Source organism: Rhinoderma darwinii, chromosome 3 (assembly GCF_050947455.1).
Source record: "Rhinoderma darwinii isolate aRhiDar2 chromosome 3, aRhiDar2.hap1, whole genome shotgun sequence".
NCBI lineage: Eukaryota > Metazoa > Chordata > Amphibia > Anura > Rhinodermatidae > Rhinoderma > Rhinoderma darwinii.
Genome location: NC_134689.1, coordinates 205,643,083 through 205,670,754, shown reverse-complemented (window position 1 = coordinate 205,670,754; position 27,672 = coordinate 205,643,083). Strand labels below are relative to the sequence as shown.

Here is a 27,672-nt window from a genome sequence, read left to right as displayed (position 1 = left end):
CATACGAGCGCTGCACCCTCTTTATACCAGATGATCAGCTGGGGGTCCCGGGAGTCGGGCCCCGACCCATCAGATATTGATGGCCTATCCTGAGAATAGGCCATCAATTTTTAGGGACTGGAAAACCCCTTTAACTCCATATGGGGCATCCACTTGGGTCTTTTTATATTTAAAAATAATGTGCCTGGAGACACTAGAGTTTATAAAATCATAAAATAATGCCATTTATTTTATGATTTTAGAAATGTTAGTGTTCCCAGGCACTAAATTGTTAAAACTCTGTACTAACTGTCCCGTGGTTTCTTTCTTTCTGCCGTGCTCCGCTCCGGAGTGTCTGCTACGTCCTGCTCCCTAGCTCCAGGCAGACTGCTGCTGATGTGTTGCGCGGAGTGTCACAGTGACGTGGTCATGCTGAGCGCAGGCAGCTCAAGGGTCAGGGCTAACGTCGTTGCGGTGGTAATGAAGCCCCAAATCAGGAGTGATGCAATGCAGGAAAAAAGATGAGTGGCTACTTGAGCTCTGCAGTCCCACATTCTATAAATAGATAGATAGATGGATATTAGATAGATAGATAGATAGATATGAGATATATAGATAGATATGATAGATGTTTAATAGAGAAATATTTTTGTTTTTTTTTTATAACCACTTTTATTATTCTCCCTCTCCTGCCAGGAGAGGCACGAGTTACTGCAGTCCCGCAAGGGGGGGCCGGAAAAAGAATGTGCCTGGAGACACGAGTTTCTAAAATCATAAAATAATGTCATTTATTTTATGTATAATGGTTCTCACCGGTTTGTTGCTTGTATGGAAGTAAAAGGTCAAGGCAGGCGGCAGGCAAGGATAGTCAAGTTCAGGCAGAGGTCAGCAACAGGAAATCCAGACAAGGCAGAAGGGAAGGAAACAGAGACCCAGGGCACAGGGAAAACTCACAGGGAACTTGGTTGAATAAGCATGGATGTAAGGAAGGAGGAACCATAAATAGGTAGTCTTTAGAATTAAGGCGCGCACTGGCCCTTTAACACAGAACGAGTCAGCGCGCGCACCCTCTAGTGACTGCAGCCGCACAGAGGATGATGGCTGCGGAGGGAGGTAAAGGATGCATTTACCTGACGCCGCCCAGGGCCAGCAGAGCGACTGGATCGGGTAAGTGGAGCTCGGGATGAGCATGCGGTAATGGAGGGCGCAGGAACCGGAGCAGAGGCAATGGGGAAGGCGGGGGACGGCGCGGCAGCAGTTACAGAACCCCCCCTTTACGCCTCCTCTTTTTTGGCTTGCTTGGAAACCTTCGCTCAAAATCCTTGAGGAGAGCTGGGGCGTTGATATTCTCCACGGGCTCCCATGATCTCTCCTCAGGACCATAATCTTTCCAGTCCACTAGGTACCATAATCTCCCCCGTGTTCGTTTGACATCCAGGATCTCTTGAATTTCAAATTCGGCATCAGCCGCAGGATGGACAGGAATTTTTTCAGCAGAGAAATGTGGAAGGAATTAGAGATTTTCAGAGACTGAGGAAGGCGAAGTCTGAAAGTTACTGGATTGATTTGTTTTGTTATTTCATAGGGACCCATAAATCAAGGAGCTAGCTTGTAACAAGGGGTCTTCAGACGTATGTACCGGGTGGACAGCCAGACTTTATCCCCAGGAAGGAGCTGCGGCGGTATACTGCGTCTTTTATCCGCGTCTCTCTTTAACCTGGCTACGACTTTGTAAATGGAGTCCTTGGCCTTCTGCCATATCCATACAAAGTCGCGGTGGACCGTGTTAGCAGCTGGAGCCTCAGAAGGCGCAGAGACTGGTACGGGAATTCCTGAGTGCTGGCCATACACCAAGAAGAAAGGAGAAGCGCGGGTAGATTCCCCCTTATGGTTGTTGTAAGCATATTCGGCCCATGGAAGTAGACTTGCCCAGTCGTCTTGTCGTGGAGACACGAAATTCCTGAGTAAACTTTCAAGTATTTGGTTTATCCGCTCTACTTGACCATTGGATTGAGGATGGTACACGGAAGAGAAGTCCAGTTTGACCTCCAGCAGTTTGCACAAGGCTCTCCTGAACTTGGATGTGAACTGAACTCCTCTGTCAGAAACAATATGCTTAGGAAGACCATGAAGGCGAAAGAGGTGCTTGATAAACAGCGTTGCCAGTCGGGAAGATGACGGAAGGCCTGAGAGGGGTACGAAGTGCGCCATCTTGGAAAAGCGATCCACTACAACCCAGATCACGGTACACCCTGCAGAACTAGGCAGATCGGTGATGAAGTCCATGGCAATGTGCGACAAGGGAGAGTCAGGCACGGGTAGAGGATGCAAAAGGCCAGCAGGTCTTAAATGGGAGACTTTATTCGGAGAGCAGGTGGAGCAGGCTGAAACAAAGTCTTTAGTGTCTTGGGACATGGAAGGCCACCAGTACTGACGGCCAATCAAATTGAGTCTTTTTGATGCCAGGGTGCCCAGAAACCCTGGAGGCATGACCCCAGCAAAGAGCACAATCCCTTTGTTTAGGGGGTACGTAGGTCTTTCCTAGGGCAATGTGTACCACTTCAGCTGGAGCAGCGATCACAATACGTTTAGGATCTATAATAAACTGCGGGCTGAGCTCTTGGTCTGTGGGGTCAAAACAGCGAGATAAAGCGTCAGCCTTGGTATTCTTTCCAGCGGGTCTGTAGTGAAGCTGAAAATCGAATCTGGAGAAGAATAATGCCCACCGAACTTAACGAGAGTTTAGGCGTTGAGCAGTCTGCAAGTATAGGAGGTTCTTATGATCTGTGTGAATGATGATGGGATGTCGGGCAACCTCAAGCAAATGTCTCCATTCCTCCAGGACCAATTAATAGCTAAAAGTTCTTTATCTCTAATACTATAATTTTTTTCAGCGGATGAGAATGATTTGGAGAAAAGAAACACAGGCCACCAGTCTCCCTCTACAAGTCTTTTGTGAAAGAATAGCTCCGACTCCCACAGATGAAGCATCGACCTCCAGAACAAAGGGTTTGGTGGAATCCGGTCTATGTAGGACTGAAGCAGAAGAGAAGGCAATTGTAAGGGCTTGGAATGCGGCTTCAGCCTCCATGGTCCAGTCTTTGGCATTAACCCCCTTTTTGGTCAGTGCAGAAATAGGAGCTGTCATAGAGGAGAATTGAGGAATAAATTGGCGGTGATAATTTGCAAATCCCAGCAGGCGTTGGACAGCTTTGAGTCCTTGCAGATGAGGCCAGTTGAGAATAGAAGATAGCTTGGCTGGATCTATTTTAAGTCCCTGGTCGGAAATGACATACGCCAAGAAAGGCAGGCTGGTTTTCTCGAAGAGGCATTTCTCTAGTTTGGCAAACAGTGTTCTCTCGCAGACACTGTAACACTTGGCACACATGTACACGATGAGTTTGAATATTGGGAGAAAATATTAAAATGTCATCTAGGTATACCACCACACAGCTGTACAACAGATCCCGAAAAATGTCATTGACAAAAGCCTGGAAAACCGCAGGAGCATTACAAAGTCCAAAGGGCATGACGAGGTATTCGAAATGCCCATCACGAGTGTTGAATGCGGTTTTCCATTCGTCTCCCTCGCGGATTCAGATGAGGTTATAAGCTCCACAAAGGTCTAGTTTGGTGAAAATTTTCACCCCCTGTAGGCGGTCAAAGAGTTCTGAGATCAATGGTAATGGGTACTTGTTCTTTAGCATGATATTATTCAATCCTCGGTAATCAATACAAGGATGCAGGGAGCCGTCTTTTTTTTTCACCACAAAGAAAAACCCTGCGCCAGCAGGAGAGGAGGACTTACGGATGAATCCTCTCTCCAGATTTTCTTGGATATACCAATACATGGCCTCCGCCTCGGGCAAGGACAAAGGGTAGACTCTACCTCTGGGAGGCGTGGCGTTGGGGACCAGGTCTATGGCAGTCGTATGGCCTGTGAGGAGGCAGTGATTCAGCTTGTTTACAGAAAACATCCAAGAAGCTTTTGTATGGAGTAGGAAGTCCTGCTGAGTTAGGTTCTGTAGGCTGAGGCATGAGTGGGCGAAAAGATAGCAGACAATATTGGTGACAGAAGTCACTCCAGCGGGTAATTTGACCTCCAATTCAGTCAATAACAGGAGAGTGCTTCTGCAACCACGGTAGACCGAGTAGCAAATGGTTCAAAGAGTTCTTTAAACCATAGAAGGAGATACTTTCCTGGTGCAGCGCCCCTGTTAACAAGAGAATGGGCTCGGTGACGAGAGATTCCTGTAGAAGCCTCCCATCTACAGAAGCAATGGACAATGGTTTGGTTAGTTTTTGCACTGGGATATGGTAGCGATTTACCAAGGACTGGCACAGAAAATTCCCAGCAGATCCGGAATCTAGGAAGGCTTGAATGCAGAAAGTGGTTCCTGCAAAGGACAGTTTTGCTGGTATGGTCGTCTTCTGAGAGGAAGGCATTCCACCTAGGGTAGCCTCTCCTACTTGCCCTAGGCGTTGGAGTTTTCCAGCCTTACTGGACAGTCCTTGAGGAAGTGCGTTTTACCACCACAATACAAACATAAATTCAACTTGCATCTATTTTGGCGCTCCACAGGCGTGAATCTTGTTCTTTCCACCTGCATGGGTTCATCCGACCGAGAGGAAGATGAGGCCAGAAGAGGTCTTTGGAAGGTTGGTGCCAACTGTGATGTCCGATTGCTTCGAGCAGATTCTTGTTGTGTCTCATGGAAACGTGTGTGTGTGTGTGTGTGTGTGTGTGTGTGTGTGTGTATATATATGTATATATATTAGATTAGCAAGAGTAATCAAGTTATCCAAGGACGGTGGAAGGTCTCGGCCAGCGAGTTCATCCTTGATTCGGCCTGCCGGACCCTCCCAGAAGGTAGATACCAAAGCCTCATTATTCCACTGGAGTTCTGTAGCCAGGGTGCGAAATTGAATGGCGTATTGGCCTACTGTGGAGGTTCCTTGCCGGTGCTTGAGTAGAGCGGAAGCTGCAGAAGAGGCTCGACCCGGTTCTTCAAACACCCTTTTAAAAGTGGAGAGAAAGTTCTGAATGTTGTACACGATGGGGTCGTTTTTCTCCTACAAGGGCGATGCCCAAGCTAGTGCTTCACCAGACAGCAGAGACAGGATGTAGGCCACCTTAGCTCGGTCTGAGGTAAAATGATGCGCCATGACTTCAAAGTGGATGGTGCATTGGTTAACAAATCCCCTGCAGGTCTTGGGGTCTCGCTCATAGCGGGCAGGCGTAGGTAAATGTAGTCCAGGACTGTAGACAGGAGCTTGCTGTGGTGGTGGTATCGGTGGCGCCAGTTCGTTCAAACGAGTGGACACATTTTGCAGTAGCTGAAACAGCTGATCTTGGCGGACTCGTCTAGAAAGCTCGTGAGCCATATCAGCCATGTCAGGCAGGGCTGTGTCAAGGGGATCCATGGCTTGTTCAACCTATAACGGTTCTCACCGGTTTGTTTGTGGATCCTCTGTGTCGTCTGGCTTGGCACAGCGGGTAGAGGTGGTCGGATGGAAAGGCAGCAGACGTCGTAACGGGTATAGAAGCAATAGGTCAAGGCAGGCAGCAGGCGTCGTAACTGGTATGGAAGCAAAAGGTCAAGGCAGAAAAGGATAGTCAAGTTCAGGCAGAGGTCAACAACGGGAAATCCAGACAAGGCAGAAGGGAAGGAAACAGAACCAGGGCACAGGGAAAACTCACAGGGAACTTGGTTGAAAAAGCTTGGATGTAAGAAAGGAGGAACCTTGAATAGGAAGTCTTTAGAATTAAGGTGCACGCTGGCCCTTTAAGACAGAACGAGTCAGCGCGCAGCCGCACACCGAGGATGACTGCCGCGGAGGGAGGTAAGGGATGCACTTACCTGACGCCGCCCAGGGCCAGCAGAGTGTCAGGATCGGGTAAGTGTAGCTCGTGATGAGCATGCGGTAATGGAGGGCGCAGGAACCGGTGCAGAGGCCGTGGGGAAGACGGGGGAAGGCGCGGCAGCCGTTACATTATGATTTTAGAAACGCTAGTGTTCCCAGACACTAAATTGTTTAAACTCTCTCTTTTTTAAATGAATACATATGTGCTTACACTTAGAGCATCTGTCACCAGATTTCACAATACAAACTGCATACATTATTAAACAGATCTCCTTAGACCTGATCAAGCTGGTGTACTTACTTTGAAAATCCATGTAAGAGTGGCTGTATAATCCTTTCTCAAAAGTTTTCTGCCTGATAATAAAATGAGTGCAAGTGTATTCATGAGGTAAACTCAATCTCCACACACCCACAGCTGAAAAGCTCCTATCAGTGTCCCTCCTCTTCCGCACCATAGGTAAATCTCACACATACACAGTACAACCTGCAATATCCCTTCAGTGAAAGAAAACAGCAGATGGAATTAGAAGCTGTACAACTTCTGCTGGAAGACAGGCTTTCTCACTGCAGAGCCAGGGAAACTGCAGCTTGTACTGAGTATGTGAGATTTCAGCAGGGCAGGAGGGACACTTATAGGAGCTTGTCAGCTCTAGATGAGAAGAGATTGAGATTACATCATGCATAAACTTGGTCTCATGCATATACTTGGTCTCATAAAATGCTAATTTTATTATCAGCCAGTAAAACTTTGAAAAAGGATCATACATCTACTCTGACATGGATTTTCAAAGTAAGTACATCAGTCTCATCAGGTCTAAGAAATCTGTTTAATAATGTGTAAAGGATCTGCCAGGCACAGCTTCGGGGTTAACTCCCTTAATTAATCAGTCAGCACCTGAATCTACATCCCTGAGACTGACTTCAGCTTCCACCACTCAGGCTGGCAGGCTTAGGAGTGGGAGAGCCTATCGCAGCCTGGCCAGACTCAGCTAGCTCCCGCCCTCTGTCTATTTATACCTGCATTTCCTGTTCCTCCTTGCTTGTTATTCTTTTTTTCGTGGGGTTTCCTGGCCCAGCTACAGCTCCTTCTATTTTGTACCTGCTCCATACAGACCCTGGCTTACTGACTACTCTTCTGCTCTTCGTTTGGTACCTCACACACTCCTGGCTTGACTCGGCTCGTTCACGACTCTGGTTGCTCACGGTGTTGCCGTGGGCAACTGCCCCTTTCCCTTGCTTGTATTCCCTTGTATGTTTGTCGTGTTTGTCATGCACTTACTGAGTGCAGGGACCGGCGCCCAGTTGTACCCCGTCGCCTAGGGCGGGTCGTTGCAAGTAGGCAGGGACAGAGTGGCGGGTAGATTAGGGCTCACTTGTCCGTTTCCCTACCCCCCGGTCATTACATAATGTATGCAGTTGTGTTGTAAAATCTGGTGACAGATCCTCTTTAACCCCTTAATACCTAAGGTATTTTAAACCTTAATGACCAAGCAATTTTTTAAGTTTTTCCATCGTCTCATTCAAAGAGCTATAACTTTTATTTTTGCGTCGACATAGCTGTATAAGGACTTTTTTTTTTTTTTGGGGTACATATAATTTATTGATTAACTTTTTTTAGTCGGATACTGGAAAAAACTAGAAATTTCGCCATTTGTTTTGCGTATTTTACGCCGTTTACCGTCTGGTATAAATAACATAATTTATTCAGCGGGTCATTACGATTGCGGCGATACCAAATTTATATGGATTTGTTTGTTTTCCGACTTTTACACAGTAAAAACAAATGTTTTTAGAAATGATTTGCTTTTGTGTCACCATATTATAAGAGCCATAACTTTTTTTATTTTTTGACCGATGCAGCTGTATGAGGGCTTTTTTTTTTGCGGGACGACTTGTAGTTTGTATTGGTACCATTTTGGAGTAGATGTGACTGTTTGATCACTTTTTATCAAATTCTTTTGAAGGCAGGATGAACAGAAAACAGCAATTCTGGTGTTTGTTTTTTATTATATTTTTTTATGGCGTTCACCGTGCGGGTTAAATAATGTAATCATTTTATAGATGGATTCGTTACGTACGTGGCGATACCAAATATGAGTAACTTTTTTTTTACTTTTTTTTCATAAAGTATTTAGTAAGGGGAAAAAGTGTTTTTTGTTTTTTTTAACTTGGGACATTTATTTATTTCAAACTTCATTTAAATTTTTTTTTAACTTCATTTTTAGTCCCTCTAGGGGACTTTACTGTGCAGACTTCTGATCGCTATTATAATACACTGCAATACTTCGGTATTGCAGTGTATTATTGCCGGTCAGTCTAAAACGGACAGGCACCTGTTAGGTCATGCCTCTGGCATGGTCTAACAGGCAGTTACTAAAGGCAGACCTGGGGTCCTTTGTTAGGCCCCCAGGCTGCCATAGAACCCATTGGCACCTCGCAATGCACGTGGGGATGCCAGTGGGATGAGAGAGGGAGTCCCCTCCCTCTAAAATCACCGATCCGATCGTTGCCCTGAAGCCAGAGGCTGTTACGAACAGCCTGGGCTTCAGCAGTACCCCGCACGATGCGGGGAAAGTTCTTCTGAAGTGCCGACGTGGAAACGCGTCGCTTCAGAAGAACTGTCCTGAACGGCTGACGTAAAAACACTATACGCCGGTCGTTAAGGGCTTAAATGGTCACCAACTTTGCATAAATCAATAGTACAAGTGAAAATAAGAATCTTTGTTATATGTATCTTATTACAAAAAAATGCCTTTCTCCACTTATCAGTCTCCTTTCCTCTACCTTCTAACTCTGCCCTAACTCTGAATTTACTGCTTTTTCGTTTTCTCAAGATGAGACGAACCATCCGCTCACTGAGGAATCCGGTTACAACTGCCCATAGAAGTCTATAGAGAGGTGAGGGGGAGAAGTGTGCAGGAGGAGAGTGAGAGAGAGGAACACAGAGATGTTGCTTCAGCTTCTAGTAAGCTTTATATCTCACGCCAGTGCTGTATTCACAGCTACACTCCTCAATACTGCTGTATGATGTCCCCCATGCTGAGGATTCTATATACAATATGTGATAGACAGAGATAGGAGAGCAGGATTTTCCTCTTCTCTGTGTGCAGTGTATGACAGACATGATAGCTGTTATGCTCCATCCACTAGTTTAGGGAAAACTGAGAATTAGATGGAGCCTGCAGAGGAGATAACTGGTAAAAAAATGCACGATACAAGTCATTTAATGGCCAGAAATAGTGTTATTCCTTATGTACACACATATGACAGTTTATTCTGTAAAGTCACTTGAAAGGTTAGGTACACTATAAAGGGAACCTGTCACTAGGTTTGGGGACACTAAACCACCAGCATGTCGTAATGCGGCTGGGGTTTAGTGCTCCAAACTTGCCCAGGAAGAAACCGGATGTTTAGACACTGCTTAGTAAAATAATATACATGTTACGGAATTCAGTCTGGAACTGCGCATGCACATAGCACACATGAAGCTGTGGAAAGTACACTGCGCATGCACATTAAAGATGTACTATCCTTGGCCCTTTTTGCTCAATGCTCAAACATCCCGTTTCGACCTGGGCAAGTTTGGAGCACTAAACCCCAGCTTCATAACGACATGCTGGTGGTTTAGTGTCTCCAAACCTAGTGACCGTTTCCCTTTTAAAGTAAATTCTCTGCTCAAGCTGAGAATTCATGACATTTTTACAAATCTTCTATCCCAGAACTTTACCGCATATAAACAATATTTGGATTCACTCTTAGTTGAGGAAAGAGCGTCTGGTTACCAAATATTAATCTGAGACAGGACCTATTCCTCCTTTATATCTGACTACTAAGCCCAAATACACGGGTGTGAAAAAGTTTAGCACGATGAGGCATATATATATATATATATACACACACGTATAAATATACACAAATTCGCCATTTTTCGTGTTGTCATGCCCAAAATCCACAATGTATCTAAGGAATATGAGTAAACTTGCACTTTCGTTGTTACGTAAACCAAATTTATTGCCAACTAAGAGTATTTGGCTTACATTTTTTTGCGTTAGTGGTACATTGCCTGAAAATGTCAGAACTCTATGTAAACCCTGCAGATGTCGACGCACACGAAAAACAACAGAACCTAATATTTAATGCAATTGCTTTTTTGCTTTATCGCCTCTTTGATCCTGTTTGACATGGAATCGTCAAGATTTTGAATCACCTGAGGAGAGATCTCATGGTAGCACACACAAATAATGTTTTCCATCAGTTTAATTTTGTTGGGTGTTTTTTTTATCATTCCTGAGATAAAACAAATGTGGCCACCTAAATTATATGAAAGAGCCCCCCACACCATGACTCGAGGGCCTGCTTTACTGTTCACCGAAAACACTCTGGTCGCATCCTTTCATCGGTGGTACAGTGAACAATCTGTGATCCTTCGCTGCTTAGACAAAATTAGCATTCATCTGAAAACAATACCTATCTCCAATTTTCCACAATCCACAATGCTTGTTTGCAAGACCACTGGAGATGCTTTTTCAGGCTTGTCCTTCGGTTTTCGAGCATTTAATCCCACGAAAGACAGTTTGCGCCGCACAGTACTCGCAGTTGTTGCAATACTTAAAAGGGTTATCCGGGGACCAAAAATCCCATTGCATTAATATTTTTATGTAAAAAGAAGTCACTTACTAATGCACTTTAATTTAAAATTCGTTACTAAATCGTGCAGTTCAAACCCGATGAATTGTTCCCGGAAGTCCTGTAGCTTTTCTAATATTTATGACACGCTGACACAGGACTGAGGGCTTGCTTCCTGTGCTGTTGGCGTGTTATTAATCGCATGACCACAAGGGGCTGTCACATTGCCTATTGCTGGAGTCCCGGAGCAGAGAATCAGCTAGCGCTTTGCTCAGGACTCCAGCAATGACTGCTCCCGATGTCACTGTCCATATTTGGTCAGTGACTTCAAGGGTTTCCTATCGTTGGTCCACAAGCACAGCATCAGCTGATGCTCTGCCCGGGGACTCCAGCAGTGTTCCCGACGTCACTGTCCATATATGGTCAGTGACTTCAGGGGTTTCCTATTGCTGGAGTTCCCAGAGCATCAGCTGAATCTCTGATCGGGGACTCCAGTACTGCTGCCGACGTCACTGTCCATATATGTGCAGTAACAGTGATGTTGGCAGCAGTGCTGGAGTCCCCGGGCAGAGCATCATCTAATGCTCTGCTTGGGAACTCCAGCGATAGGAAACCCTTGAAGTCACAGACCAAATGTCAGGAGCATTGCTTGAGTCCCAAGCAAAGCACTAGCTGATTCTCTGCTCGGGGACTCCAGCAATTAGGCAATGTGACAGCCCCTTGCGGTCATGTGATTGATAACACGCCAATACGAACAGCACAAGAAGCAAGCCCTCAGTCACGTGGGGCCGTGTCGGCGCGTCATCAATATTAGAAAAGCTACAGGACTTCCGGGAACAATTCACTTTAGTACCGAATTTTACATTAAAGTACATTAGTAAGTGACTTCTTTTTACATAAAAATATTAATGCAATGCAATTTTTGGTCCCCGGATAACCCCTTTAATATATCCTTAGGCTGCATGCATACAATGTGTATAATATAAAGATTTGCCATGTGGATTTTCCTACAGAAAATCTGCAGCGTAATACAGTGCAAGCAAAGTAAAAGAGATTTCAAGTAATCTCATCTACACGTTGCAGTTTTTTACACATGTAAATTGAGCTGCGGTGCAGACTATAACCCCTTCCCGCTCCAGGACATACTATTAGGTCACTCTGAGCACGTCGTTCGTGCTCAGCGAAATAATAGTACTTCCTGGAAAAAAACGCAATTCCGCCCCCCCTCCCGTCACATTTATGAGCTGGGACAACTGCATTCATTAGCCTTCAGGTCTGCCATCTACGAAGCCTAGTAGGTCCTAACCGTTTACAACTACAATTAAGCAAATTATTTTTCCTTTTGTTTTTGACGCCAGCAGAATGCAGATAAATTTTTGTGACTAAATCCCAAGTTTTCTGGTCCTTACACTTTCTTTTCTGGAAATTCCTAGATATTTAAAGTGAACTGCCACTGTTACATAATCTTTCATCTTAATTCTATAACCTTTTAAACATTTTTTTTTTTGGGACTCCTTTATTCATTACTTGTATATTTTTTCCCATTTGGCCAGCACTTCAAGAAAAAACTTTTGCCTAATACTAGGACTGGGCGATTATGAACTAAATCAAAATCACGATTAATTGAACATGTAACCTCGCTTACGATTAATGAAAGGTTTTTTTAGGCCATACCTCCTTTTGCATGCCACGCCCCCTATTTGCATGCTATGCCATTGAATTCATATTTATTCCCTGAGCCTGCTATATACTTCTTTATATAGTATACCCCCTAAGACTGCCCCCACACAGTATATTGCCCCCATAGTGCTCCCCACACAGTATAATGCCCCTATAGCTTCCCTCTACACAGTATAATGCCCCTATAGCTGCCCTCTACACAGTATAATGTCCCCATAGCTGCCTCTTCACAGTATAATTCCCCCATAGCTTCCTCTACACAGTATAATGCCCCTTTAACTTTCCTCCCAGAGTATAATGCCGCTATAACTGCCTTCCACACAGGAGATCCCGCTGCTCCTCTGGTCAGTGTGGCTCATCGCAGACAGGTGTGATGGCATCACTGCCCACACCCGTCTGAGCATAATAAGTAAGTGGTAGAGCAGGGACGTTACGGCTCCCTGCTCTACCATTGGATTCAACTGTATCTGTGTCCTGAGGTTGCAAACACAGTAGAAACCGGGATTTTTTTTAAAAAAAACAACAAAATTTGCAAGATGACGTTGGTTAAAAGGGCTGAATTTCGTTTACGTTTTCTTTTTATTAATTGCCCACCACTACCTAGTACACAGAAATTACCAGCAAGGCAAAGCTAGAACCTTTGCTTACACAGAGGTTCTAGGTTACCAGAGGTACATATACATTTTCTGATAATTCCTTTAGTCATTACGTAAGCAGTCTTATCAAGCAATATGTGTTCAAAAAACTATGTGGTGCGTGTGTTATGAGAGTATACCTGTAGTTCCACTTCATATGTCGTAGTACTGTGTATTTCCTTTGGACAATTCAAATTGAAACAAAAAAACACTAGTCCAGTTTCACACACATTTTAGCACCGTTTTTTTCTGATGGCTAAATCTGCAGGCATTGAGGAGTCTAGCAAAATTTGAAATTATTTTGGCTTGTGGTGTTTTAGTTAGGCTTTTGGGGTCTGGTGATTTTATTAAATTACAGCATGTAGCAGGTAGGGTGCTTTCTCAATAGAACTTCAAATATACCTGGAAAAATACTTTTAAAAAATGCCACTAAAAACACATGTAAAACAAAATATAGCCATTCTAGGCTGGGTTCCCATTGGTTGGATACGCTGCGTAAAAACTGCTCAGAGTATCTGAGTTGCAATTTTTGCGGCGGAATTGCTGCCATTCCGCCGCAAAACTTGGCTGTCTGTTGCGGGATTTGTATCCCTATTGAACTAAATGGAGAAAACCCGCAACAGGAAATCACCGAAAATGAATCATAAAATTGACATGCTGCGGAATTAAATTCCTCACCGCAGGTCAATTTATTGACGTTTACGCTGCGTTTTTTTTATGCAGCATGGGATTTTCCAAACCTCATTCACTTTGCTGCTTGTGTAAATGCTGGGGAATTTCAGCACAGAACTCCGTTGCGGAAATTCCGCAGGGTTTACGCTACGTGGGAACCCGGCCTTAAAGAGCCCCAAAAAAACAACAACTGTGTGAAGGAGCCCTGGAAATTAAAGTTACAATTTGATGAGTAGAATTAGAGTAGAACTAGAATAGCTCATCATTGTTTGCTCTTACATATGCACTTCTGGATACTAAATATTTGTGGAGCAGCTGGCTTTGGCCCTGGGGTGTCACTTCTGATCTGCATAGCAACAGGGCAATCTATTAACCACTTCCCGCCCACACCACGTAAATTAACAGGCTAACTAATCCCTGTGCCAGAAGCCCATTACTTTATGTGCTGTCTTTGATGGCACTGCATGCTCCTGCACGCATTACCAGCATGACACTGACAGCCCGATGCTGTACTGTGACGCTACTGAAATAATTCCTGTCACAAAAAAAACACAGAGCTCATATTTAGCGCTGTGTACCAGAATGCAGAAGCTACTACTTCATTTGGGCGGTTGCTAGGAAACCCGTGACGTAAGTAAAGACATCACAGGGATTCTCTGTGCAGAGGTAGCTGCGGTCTGCATCTTTAATGCATGTCCGTCTATACAGATCACATCAATCGTAACTGATCTATTACCCTTAATAGGCTGTTACCATTAGATCACTGTTTTCAGTTATCTGTATATAGGGGACGCAGTGAACACAATAGACAATGTGTTCCCTGCTAACCTCGGCCCCTATAGTAAAAATACAGAAAAATGTAAAGCATGAATAAAATTATAAAAAAGCCCTGCAATTCTTTGAGAAATGAAGGGCATGCTGCTTGGAGGAGTACTGCGGACCTTTTATTCAAGTGAACCTTTATTTTACAGAAAAACAACTAACTGCATAATTTACCTTACCATAATTAACCTTATCTGCAAAACTGATGACCGTGTTTTTAAACTGTAGGCTCTAAATGTATAAATACCTAAGTGTATAAATACTTAAGTAACGCAAGCCCAAGTTATAATATATATTTTACTTTATGCTATGTAGACATGTCATAGTAAAATCACTGATTATTCCAAAACAAGTGCCAGTGTCTTGTGGGCATTTCAACAATATACTGTAATGAAGTTGTGTCTTTATGTAGCTGCTACTAATGATTAGCTTATATTATTACATACTATACAATAGGATTAGACCCTCTTAATGTCCTCCTATTATTTTGTTTCTATTAATGTGTGCACCACAGACAGTGTAGCACTTTGTTATGTTGGTTAGAATTCAACAGCCTAGAAGCACTAACAAACACGCTGCAATAAGGCTGGATTTACACACAGCGTTTTGCTGCGTTTTTCGTGGAATTTTTAATGGCGGTTTTTGCAGCGTTCTTTCATGCAGTTTTATGTGTGACCAGATATTACATTAAAGACTATAGTAAAATATCAAATTGACTACACAAAACTGCATTTTGGTTTGTGGCGTTTTTGAGGAAATTTTGTGGTCAGTGGCGTTTAATACAAAACATGCTTCTAAAAACGCTAGCGTTATTAAAAAGTGATTTAGTGGTGTTTTTATTGTAGTGCTGTTTTTTTGCAAAATGTCTATTATTGAAAGTACAATTACAGAAATGAAAGTCAATATACAAAAACAGTCAAACTTTAGCGCAAACATTGCGCCCATTAGATAATCAAAATTATGATACACAGTCTTGCAGAAAATAACAATCAATCAATGACATCGATGTTGGCGTGTGAATCCGGATTAACTCGAGCAGATTGCTCACAAGAATATATGCTATCAGGTAAATTGTTGTAGGACTCGTAGAGATCCCCCTCAGGTTTTTTTGTATGGTACCACGTGGAATATTGGAGTTATGTCATGAGAGAAATGTGAACAAAGTCTAATGCCGACTCTAATTCATAGTTGCAATAGTGGCTCGAAGAATGTATCCAATCTAGGATATGTCTTCCCAGACATGCCACGTGTTATCCCTTGATATTTGTTAGATTTATTACCTCGTGTCCCCTTCCTAGAGACAACTTGGCTAGAGATATCCTGGGTCTCCTTCCGACCCACAGAAATGTAGTAAATGCTCTATTCAATTTATTAATATCAGTGTGCTTTAAAAGAAGTGGTATGGTTTGTGATGGGTATAGGAGCTTAGAAAAGCTCATCATTTTTATGAGGTGCGGGCTCCCCCCCCCCCCTATTAATTTTATTTGAAGGGATTCCCAGCATTGGAGCTCAGATTGTATGTTGCGTAATAAGGGGGGATAGTTAAGACCATATATAGAGTCTGAGGTTTTTCCTACTTTCACTCCCAAGTATGTTATATGTGAGGTGGCAGTTTTCAAGCCCATTGGGTCTATCACAAGTTGGTCTGCTCGCGTAGGTGTATGTAAATTAAGTATTTCACAGTGTGTGTGTATGTGTATCCAGCCTCAAACCCCACGGAGCTTCATTGACACAGCTGCAATGCAGGAAACAGCCATTCCGGTAGCCTCAGCGTGGCTGTCAAATTGCTCATTAATGGTATTGCAGGTAAAATGGTTATAGCCACACGATTTCGCATGGAACACTCGTTTTACCCTCAACACTCGTAGCCATTAACAAGCAACCTGATAGCCGCACTGAACAGGGTGTGCTCGGCTTTCGGCCGCTTTGCGGATGTATCCATGTTGAATCGAGGAGCCTTACCCATAGGCCTTCTCACATGAGCGTTGAATACGTCCGTATTGAAACAGCCGTCACACGTATTTCAATGGGCCATTCACACGGCTGTTTCAACAGACCGTGTGAAGGGTCCATTGAAAAATAGAACCTCTCCTATTATCTTCCATTTTCACGGATCCCTCCATAGGCTCAAGTCTATGGGGATCTGTGAAAACGGGACCCGCACGGGGTAACCTCAGATGTGAAAAATGTCAACTTTTTCACGTCAGAGTTTTCCCACGCTCATGTGAATCTAGCCAATGGCTGTGTGCACAGGTTGTGTTCATATTGCGTTTTTTTTTTACCCAGGTTTCGGGAAAAGGCGATATGACCGCAAATTGTGAACTCAGCTTTAACCCCTTGGTGCGGCAGCCATTTTTCATTTTTATTTACCTTTTTTTTTACCTCCACATTCCAAAAGCCATAACATTTTTATTTTTCCGTCGACATAGCCGTATGAATATATATATATACTGTGAAGGAAATAAGTATTTGATCCCTTGCTTATTTTGTAAGTTTGCGCACTGTCAAAGTCATGAACAGTCTAGAATTTTTAGGATAGGTTAATTTTACCAGTGAGAGATAGATTATATAAAAAAAAAAAAAAGAAAATCACATTGTCAAAATGATATATATTTATTTGCATTGTGCACAGAGAAATAAGTATTTGATCCCCTACCAACCATTAAGAGTTCAGCCTCCTCCAGACCAGTTACACGCTCCAAATCAACTTGGTGCCTGCATTAAAGACAGCTGTCTTACATGGTCACCTGTATAAAAGACTCCTGTCCACAGACTCCATTAATCAGGGGTTAATTGCCGATTTCAGCGGCGACAGGCCGCTGATCGGCAACGGGGAGAGCAGGGCAGACACCCTGCACAGTTAACCACCGCTGCGGTGTAGCGCCGTGCGGCGGTTAACTGTTAAAGCGCGGACGTAACTGCACGCCCAGGTGCGCGAAGTTACTGCTCACCTGGACGTGCATGTACGCCAAGGTGCGAGAAGGGGTTAAAGGCTTAGCAAACCCTTGCAGGCATTTTGTGTTGATTCTCTGATTAGAGTGTGAGTCTACAATCTTCAACTTTTACCCAATATTCTAATTTTCTGGAAGACTAAATTTTGGGTTTTCATTAACTGTTAGCCAAAATTTTGAACATTAAAAGAAAAAATTGCTGGAAATAAATCACTCTGTGCGTAATGAATCTATATAATATATAAGTTTCACTTTTTGAATTGAATTATATATTATTTTTTTTTAAATTTATCTATCTGTATATATTTGGCGTCATTGCTCCATGAATAATGGGAAATTTGAGGGGTAATAATTAGCTGCAGTTTAGTACAGAAGGCACAGAAGTACCACAAAAAGTACTCAATGAAAAATGTTTAAATGATGCTATTACAAATAATGCTGTTGTTAAGCTTTTAATGGCATCTAATTATAAATTTTAATATTGTGTTTTTTTTTTTTTTTTATTTACAGCTCCAGTCATAAGCAGGTTTTCAAGGCGTGCATCTGGTAAGGACCGATTTAAATTTTCTATGTAAAAAATGGTATGCAAATGTACTTTACTTACTTTCATGATGAATGTAAATGTATTAATGTTTTGATAGAAGTGATTTTGTAGAAAGTGCCTGCAATGCTGAATATCTCAGAAGCTGCGTTTAAGGCATCATTTACACGAGCGTAATATACGCGTGTGCTTTTCACGCGTGTCGTACGCACCTATATTACTCTATGGGGCAGTGCAGACAGTCCGTGGGTTTTGTGCAGTGTGAGTGCGCTGAGTAAAACTCACGACATGTTCTGTATTTCAGCGTTTTTCGCGCATCACGCACCCATTGATGTCAATGGGTGCGTGAAAACCACGCAGGTCGCACCACGTGCTTTTCTGTTTACAAACATTCCAACGGAGTGTCAAAATGATGGCGGCTGCGAGAAAATCTCGCAGCCGCGCATTATACACTGATGACACACGCAGCTTTTAAGTGCCTTTTGCGCACGCAAAACGCAGTTTATTTGCGTGCGCAAAACGCACACGCTCATGTAAATCAGGCCTAAACAGGTATTATATATGTCAGGTAATGCTTATTTTCTCTGGCTTCATTAACCCCTTAAGGTCTAAGCCTATTTTGGCCTTGTGGACACAGCCGATTTTTGCACATCTGATATGTGTTAATTTATGTGGTAATAACTCCAGAATGCTTTTGCCTATCCAAGCGATTCTGAGATTGTTTTCTCGTGACATGTTGTACTTTATGATACTGAAAAAATGTTGTCGTTACATTCAATATTTACTTGTAAAAAACACCAAAATTTAGAGAAAATTTGCAAAAATCTGCATTTTTCTAAATTGTAATGTATCTGCTTGTAAAACAGATAGTAATACCACACAAAATAGTTGCTAGTTAACATTTCCTATATGTCTACTTTATGTTTGCATCGTTTTTTTGAACGTCCTTTTATTTTTCTATGACATCACAAGGCTTAGAACTTTAGCAGCAATTTCTCGCATTTTCAAGAAAATTTCAAAAGGCTATTTTTTTCAGGGACCAGTTCAGGTCTGAAGTGGCTTTGAGGGCCTTATATATTAGAAACCCCCTATAAAACACCCCATTTTAAAAACTGCACACCTTCAAAGTATTCAAAACAGCATTCAGAAATTATTTTAACCCTTTAGGCATTTCACAAGAAATAAAGCAAATTTTTTTACGAAATTCATTTGTAATACAGTTTTTTCTGTACCACAGAAGGTTTTACCAGAGAAATGCAACTCAATATTTATTGCCCAGATTCTGCAATTTTTAGAAATATCCCATATGTGGTCCTAGTGCGGTAAAGGACCGAAACACCGGCCTCAGAAGCAAAGGAGCACCTAGTGGATTTTGGGGCCTCTATTTTATTAGAATATATTTTAGGCACCATGTCAGGTTTGAAGAGGTCTTGTGGTGCCAATACAGTGGAAACCCCCCAAAAGTGACCCCATCTTGGAAACTACACCCCTCAAGGAATTTTTCTAGGGGTATAGTTAGCATTTTTAGCCCACAGGTTTTTTGCTAAATTTATTGGAACTTGTCTGTGAAAATGAAAATCTACTTTTTTTCTGAAAAAACATACGATCTCTTCGTTTTTACAAGGAATAAAGGCGAAAAAGCACCCCAACATTTGTAAAGCAATGTCTCCCGATTACGGCAATACCCCATATGTGGTAATAAACTACTGTTTGGACCCACGGCAGGGCTCAGAAGGGAACGAGGGCCATTTGGATTTAGGAGCGCAGATTTTGCTGGAATGGTTTTCGGTGCTATGTTGTGTTTGCAAAGCCCTGGAGGGACCATAACGGTGGAAACTCCCCAAAAGTGACCCCATTTTGGAAACTACACCCCTCAAGGAATTTTTCTAGGGGTATAGTTAGCATTTTGACCCTACACGGTTTTTGCTGAATCTATGGGAACTATGCCGTGAAATTGAAAATCTAAATTTTTCTAATAAAATGTAGTTTTAGCTCAGATTTTTTCATTTTTACAACAGATAAAGGAGAAAAAACACCCCAATATTTGTAAAGCAAACTCTTCTGAGCACAGCAATACCCCATATGTGGTAATAAACTGCTGTTTGGACACATGGCGGAAGTTAGAAAGGACGGAGCGCCATTTGACTTTTGGAGCTCAAGTTTTGCTGGAATGGTTTGCGGCCCCATGTCACATTTGCAAAGACACTGAGGGGCCAAAATAGTGCAAACCCGGCAAAAGTGACCCCATTTGGGAAACTATACCCCTCATGGAATTTATCTAGCGGTATAGTGAGCATTTTGACCCCACAGTTTTTTTGCTGAATTATTGGGATTATGCAGTGAAAATGAAAATCTACATTCTTTCCACTAAAATGTTGAATTGTTTTCATTTTCACAAGGAATAAAGGAGAAAAAGCGCCCCAACAATTGTAAAGCAATTTCTCCCGAGTACGGCAATACCCCATATGTGGTTATAATTTGCTGCTTGGATACACCGCAGGGCTCAGAATGGCAGGAGTTCTACTTGGCATGTAGATTTTGGTTGATTGTTTTTTGGGCGCCATGTCGCATTTGCAGAGCCCCTGAGGTACCCGTACAGTAGAAACCCCTGAGAAGTGACTCCATTTTGGAAACTATACCCCTCACGGTAATCATCTAGGGGTGTACTGAGCATTTTGATCCCACAGGTGTTTCATAGATTGTATTAGAATCAGGCAGTGAAAATGAAAAAAAAACATTTTTTCCCAAAAATATGTCGTTTTGCACCCAATTTTTTTCCCCACAAGGGGTAATAGGAGAAAAAACAACACATAATTTGTTACCCAATTTCTCCAGAGTACGGCAATACCCAATGTGAGGCCCTAAACTGCTGTTTGGGCACATGGCAGAGCTCAAAATGGAAGGAGTGCCATGTGGCTTTTAGAGCACAGATTTTGCTGGACTGGTGTATGGGCGCCATGTCGCATTTGCAGAGCGCTCTTAGGTACCAGAGTAGAGTGTAAAACCCTTAGAAGTGACCCCATTTGGTAAACTACACCCCTCAATTCATCATTTGCCTGGACATATGACAGGGCTTAGGAGTGAAAGGCGCATGTGAGACCTATTTTGGTGATTTTCGCAGCATTAGCCCACAATAGCAGGGTTCTGGGGTCAAATAGTAAAACAAACCCCCAAGTAGTGACCCCCATTTTGGAAACTGCACCCCTGATGGCATTTTATTAACGGGTGTAGTGAGCATTTTGACCACACAGGTTTTGTTTTTTTTATATTAGAAATGAATGCTCAGTGGATGGTGCAAAGTGAAAATTGCAAATTTCCACAGGTATGTGCCATTTTAGTGCACAATATTTTGTGCCCAGTTTGTGCCACTGAAGACAAATACCTCAAACTGTTAAGCGGGTTCTCCCGGGTATGGCAATGTCATATATGTGGACGTACACTGCTGCTTGGGCACGCTGCAGGGCGCACCATTTGGCTTTTGGAGCGTGGATTTTGCTCGCTAGTTGTTTTGTTTGGGGTTTTGCTGGTATTTCAGTTATGATGTGGGGGCATATGTAATCTGTGCGGAGAACATCAGGGTATAATAAGAGTATAATAATGGGGTAAATAAATAATTATCCACAGATATGTGGCCGGTGTCACACTGATAAATGGCGCCCGATCTTATCCGCTTTTGGACACTTTGCACATTTTGCATCGCCATATTCTGAGAGCCAAAACGTCTTTCTTTTTTCTCCCCCGGAGCTGTCTGAGGGCTTATTTGTTGCGGGACAATCTGTAGATCTCATTGGTACCATTTTGGGGTACATGCGATTTTTTTGATCACTTTGTATTTCATTTTTTTGGCAAGCCAGGTGACCAAAAACCTGCAATTCTGATGATTTTTATTATTTATTTTTTTACGGCGTTCGCCATGCGCTATGAATGACAATTTTACGTTATTCTGCGGGTCAGTACGATTACGGCGATACCAGATGTATATAGTTTCTCTTATGTTTTGCAGCGTCTGCACGATAAAATCACTTTTGTTTCAAATAATTTCTTTTTTGTGTCCTTTGACAGGGCGACAGTTTTTAGCCAGGACGCACCGGTACGTCCCTGTGGCTTAAAGCACTTCAATGCAGGACGTACTGGTGCGTCCTGGTGCGCTAAGGGGTTAAAAGTAACAATCAGCTGCTATTCCGCAGCTGGTTTCCCACAAAGTGTAAACGATGTGGAATCTAAAAAACATGCAACGTTTTTTGCTGCACATAAGACCGGGTTCCAACGTGTCGGATACGCTGTGTTAAAGCTGTGCAGCGTATCCGACCTTGAACTCGCATCACTTTCCGTCCAAAACACCCGCCAACCCCTTATCCCCTCCATCTTCCCTGCGCGTAGTCTATCTTCCCACATTGAAGTTGCAGGCCATGTGACACTGCGGCTTGTGATTGGCTGTAGCGGTCACAAGGGATGAAACGTCTTCCGAGTAGGACGTACTGCAGGAAAAAGGAGAGCGTTCTCGTTAAGGGTATGTTCACACGCAGTGGTTTCAGACGTAATTCGGGTGTTTTACTCCTCGAATTATGCCTGAAAAAATGCCCCTAATACACCTACAAACATCTGCCCATTGCCTGCAATGGGAATTATGATGCTCTGTTCCCACGAGCCTTTATTTTACGCGTCGTTGTGCAAATACGGCGCGTAAAATGACGGCTCGTCAAAAGAAGTGCAGGACACTTCTTGGGACGTTTTTGGAGGCGTTTTTCATTGACTCCATTGAAAAACGGCCATAAAAAATGCCGCAAAAAACGCGAGTTGTTAAAAAAACGTCTGAAAATCAGGAGCTGTTTTCGCCTGAAAACAGCTCCGTATTTCCAGACGTTTCTGGTCACTGCATGTGAACATACCCATACCCTTAGGGTATGTTCACACGCTAGACTAAAAACGTCTGAAAATACGGAGCTGATTTCAGAGAAAACAGCCTTTGATTTTCAGGCGTTTTTTGTAGCTGAAAATGAAGCTTCTTTTAATTTGGAGCTTCTTTTGAGGCTTCTTTTCAGGCGTTTTTTGAGGCGTTTCTTGAGGCGTTTTTCATAGTGTTCAGGCTGGGTTCACACTACCTATTTTCAGACGTAAACGAGGCGTATTATGCCTCGTTTTACGTCTGAAAATAGGGCTACAATACGTCGGCAAACATCTGCCCATTCATTTGAATGGGTTTGCCCACGTATTGTGCAGACGACCTGTAATTTACGCGTCGTCGTTTGACAGCTGTCAAACGACGACGCGTAAATTGACTGCCTCGGCAAAGAAGTGCAGGACACTTCTTTGCAACGTAATTTGAGCCGTTCTTCATTGAACTCAATGAAGAGCAGCTCAAGATTTACGAGCGTCACAGACGCCTCGTATATTACGAGGAGGAGCATTTACGGCTGGAACGACACAGCTGTTTTCTTCTGAAAACAGGCTGTCATTTCAGCCGTAAAAGCCAGCTACCCTGAGGCTGGGTTCACACTACCTATTTTCAGGCGTAAACGAGGCGTATTATGCCTCGTTTTACGCCTGAAAATAGGGCTACAATACGTCGGCAAACATCTGCCCATTCATTTGAATGGGTTTGCCGACATATTGTGCAGACAACCTGTAATTTACGCGTCGTCGTTTGACAGCTGTCAAACGACGACGCGTAAATGGACTGCCTCGGCAAAGAAGTGCAGGGCACTTCTTTGCCACGTAATTTGAGCTGTTCTTCATTGAACTCAATGAAGCACAGCTCAAAATTTACGAGCGTCTCAGACGGCTCGCAAAATGCGAGGAGGAGCATTTACGTGTGAAACGAGGCAGCTGTTAACAGTCTGTCTTTTCACACGTAAATGCCTCTCATCGTGTGAACATACCCTCAATGGAAAATCCGCCTCAAGAAGTGACATGCTACTTCTTTTTACGGAGCGTCTTTTTACGCTCCGTTTTTTAAAACAGAGGCGTAAAAAGATGCCCTGTATGAACTAAATGCTGTTTTCCCATGGATTACAATGGGCAGATGTTTGTAGGCGTTCAGCTTCCGTTCTTTCAGGCATTTTTTGAGGCGTAAACGGCCCGAAATACGCCTGAAACCATTGCGTATGAACATACCCTAAGGGTATGTTTACACGCCTTGGCAATATACGTCTGAAAATACGGGGCTGTTTTCAGGCAAAAACAGCTCCTGATTTTCAGACGTTTTTGTAGCAACTCGCGTTTTTCACGGTGTATTTTACAGACGTTATTGGAGATGTTTTTCAATGGAGTCAATGAAAAACGGCTCCAAAAACGTACCAAGAAGTGACATGCATTTCTTTTTCGCGGGCGTCTTTTTACGTGCCGTCGTTTGACAGCGACGCGTAAAATAACACCTCGTGGGAACAGAACATTGTAAATCCCATTGAAGCAATGGGCAGATGTTTGTAGGCGTAATGGAGCCGTTTTTTCAGATGTAATTCGAGCCGAATTACATCTGAAAACAGTGCGTGTGAACATACCCTAGGGCCTTATTCACACGAGCGTGTCCGTTTTGCGCGCGCAAACGCTCAGTGTTGCATCTGTATATGGTGCGTGGCTGCGTGATTTTCGCGCAGCCGGCATCATTATGACACTCTGTTTTGTCGTTTACAAACATAAAAGCAGAAGGTGCTTTTCTGTTTTCATTCATTCATTTTACTACTGTTGCGCGAATCACGCGCGGCACCCGGAAGTGCTTCCGTGTGCCGTGCGCGATTTGCAAGCACCCATTGACTTCAATGGGTGCGTGCTGCGCGAAACACGGGCAAATATAGGACATGTCGTGCGTTTTACGCAGCACACATACGCTGCGTGAAAATCACTGACCGTCTGAGCGGTCCCATTCATTTACATAGGTCACGTTCGTGTGAATAAGGCCTAAGTATGATTTTATTTTTTTTCATTGCAGGTTTTGCATCCCCATTGAATTCAATGGGGGAAACCCGCAACAGAAAATCAACAAAAACGCAGCATAAATTGACATGCTACAGAATTAAAGTCTGCACCATAGGTAAATTTTTTAACATTACACTGCGGGTTTTTTCCGCAGCGTGGCCATGAGATTTACTAAAAATCCACTTTGCTGCTACTGTAAATGCTGCGGAATTTCCACACACAATTCCGTTGTGGAAATTCCGCAGCATTTACGCTTCGTGGGAACCCGGCCTTGGGCTGTGGAACTGCTGTGAATTTTCCGCAGTGGTTTTACCTGCGGATTCAGTGTGAAGCATTGATTATATCAAGCTTTATGTGCACATGTGGATTTTCTGCGGTTTTTACGGCTATTCCGCTGTGAAATCACTGTACAACTTGCAATACAAGTGAACTTGCGCTTTTTAGTGTGAAATTTATGCTCCCCATTGAAGAATATAGGCCAATCACGCAGCATCTCCGAACAGAATATACAGCATAAATTGACGTGCGGCAGATTTGAAAGCCGCACCGCAAAACACATTCCACACAACTATTCTGCTATTCATTTCCCCAGTGTGGGCCTGAGATTTGCAAAATTTCATTCAGTATGCTGCTACTGTAAATCCTGTGGAATTTCTGTAGTGTGGGAACCCAGTCTTAGGCCTTATTTACACGAGCGTAGTTCACGTCCGTGATACGCGCGTGAAAATCACGCACGTCGCACGGACCTATGTTAGGCAATGGGGACATTCAGACATTACGTGTTTTTCATGCAGCGTGTCCCCGCTGTGTGACACACACATCATGTCCTATACTTGAGCGTTTTTTGCGCATCACGCACCCATTGAACTCAATGGGTGCGTGAAAATCACGCACAGCACATGGAAGCACTTCCGTGTGCCGCGCGTGATTCGCGCAACAGTAGATCAAGAAATGAAGGGAACAATAAAACTACCTCCTTCACTTCTTTTTCTAAACCTCAAAACCGCCTGTCATAAGGACCCCTTGGCAATACCTGACCATGTCATGAAGAACCGTTGGGCAGGCTGAGAGAGTCTCCACCATCTGTCAAGCTCCTTCGATCCCTTTACGTCATGTTTGTTTTTTTTAGCAGATTAAAGTGTATTTTAAAGAATAGCGAAGGAGATTTATTAATACTGTCATGCAGTCCGAGCAGCGTACCATTTTTCTTGCTGCACAGGTGAAAAACGCAGAAAGAACGCGTGCACTTCGATTGGCAGTGGTATCCACGCTGATTGCAAAACAGAAGTAAAAACACATGCAGTTTTTTCGGTGCAGCTTTTGGCCGTGCGGCAAAAAATGTGCTAAAACTGCACCGTGTGAATACACCCTAAAAAACAAAATTTCTCAAAATACACATAATATATTTGGTGCAAATCACAGCATACTAGACACATTTATGCCACTTTATGGCTGTTGTACATGTGCTTCAGTATTTTGCACAAAAAAAAATCAGATGTCAATATTACATTTGGGGCAACCATAATAAATAAAGCGTAATAAAAAATGAAATATTCATAGTAAAAAAAAAAGAACCCCTTTTTTCAATAATAAAATTTAATTTGTTTAGTAAAAAAATAGTAAACCATGTTTTTTATATTTATAGATAGATATGAGATAGATATGAGATAGATATGAGATAGATATGAGATAGATATGAGATAGATATGAGATAGATATGAGATAGATATGAGATAGATATGAGATAGAGAGATAGATAGATAGATATGAGCTTGAGAAAGGTTCAGGTGTGAACCGAAACGTTGCTCATTCTTCCACCTGGTGGTGAATAAACCAACATCTCCCCAACGCTGAAGTCTTGGTGCTGTTGCTTGTTCTCTGTCTTTGGTATATATATATGTGTGTATGTATTTATATTTAGTACCACCGCAATCGTAATGACTCATTGGACAAAGATAACAATTTATACCGCATCAAATGGGCTAGAAAAATAGCAAAAACAGGCAGGTGTATTATTTCTTTCCCATTTTATATTTAACAAAATGTACTAAAAGTTTCAATCAACTAGTTGCAACTGGGCTAGCAACTATGTCCACGTTTGATCATAGAATCAGTGCATTGTCTACACAGACCTCTGGAATGCCAGAAGGTCTAATCTATTAACTCTGTGAGCCCCTGATGAATTACTGCAGAGTTACTTATGAGTAAGGAAACGCGTAGGGCTAGATAACTACAGATAGGCAGGATTAGTGTGTTGCTAAACACGAGATCCTCACAGTGGAATCCACAGCAGCAGCAGCTGAAGCTGTATCAGCTCCTGGCACACACTGGGCTTGATAAAGCAGCTGATCTGCTAATAAGAGAACTGCACAGAGATCTCTATAGCAGCAGTAGCTGAAATACAAGAGATTCATCTAGAGGAACTCCTATAGCAGCTGCTCATGTTGCTTCAGTTCCTGGCACACACCTTGTGACAAGGAGGGTACCGGTCCCAACTTGGAACAAAAATATTGAAACATAATATTTTTTGAATAAATATAAAAAATATAAAAATATAAAAATAAATAAAAACCAGGAAAATGCTAAAATAAATTATAAATACTAGAGTGTGATGGTATTAACCATTTAAATCTCATCCTTGTCCTATCTGAACTTATTACATATGTCAATGTAAAGTGCGCAAGCGCTAGTGAACGAACCTTATGGATACAATTGTATCACTATCTGATACAATTGTATCACTATCTTAAATTGCTAAAAAAAAGAAATAAATCTCACATATATTACTCAAGGGAAAAACCACGTATATTTACTATTGCACAGTGAACAACTAGTTGCAAGTATTTAAAAAATGGTGCCAATAAATATTACTTGTCCACAAAAAAGCCCTCGTATGGCTATGTCGACGGGAAAAAATATTTGTCCTGTAGTCCCAACGTCTTGTGTCACTTTCTAACATTGTGCCCCAATGTATTTAATTTTGTCC

General features: G+C 42.8%; 1 protein-coding gene across 3 annotated transcripts in view; it reads left to right on the top strand.

Moving 5' to 3' along the window:
• The window catches only part of PRKAR2B (protein kinase cAMP-dependent type II regulatory subunit beta), a 135,902-nt gene that overhangs the window by 33,713 nt on the left and 74,517 nt on the right, over nt 1–27,672 (top strand). For all 3 annotated transcript variants that reach the window (XM_075857278.1, XM_075857281.1, XM_075857279.1), the window contains exon 2: nt 17,741–17,776. In XM_075857278.1, coding sequence (XP_075713393.1) covers nt 17,741–17,776 — 36 coding nt within the window. The remainder of the gene's footprint in view (nt 1–17,740; nt 17,777–27,672) is intronic.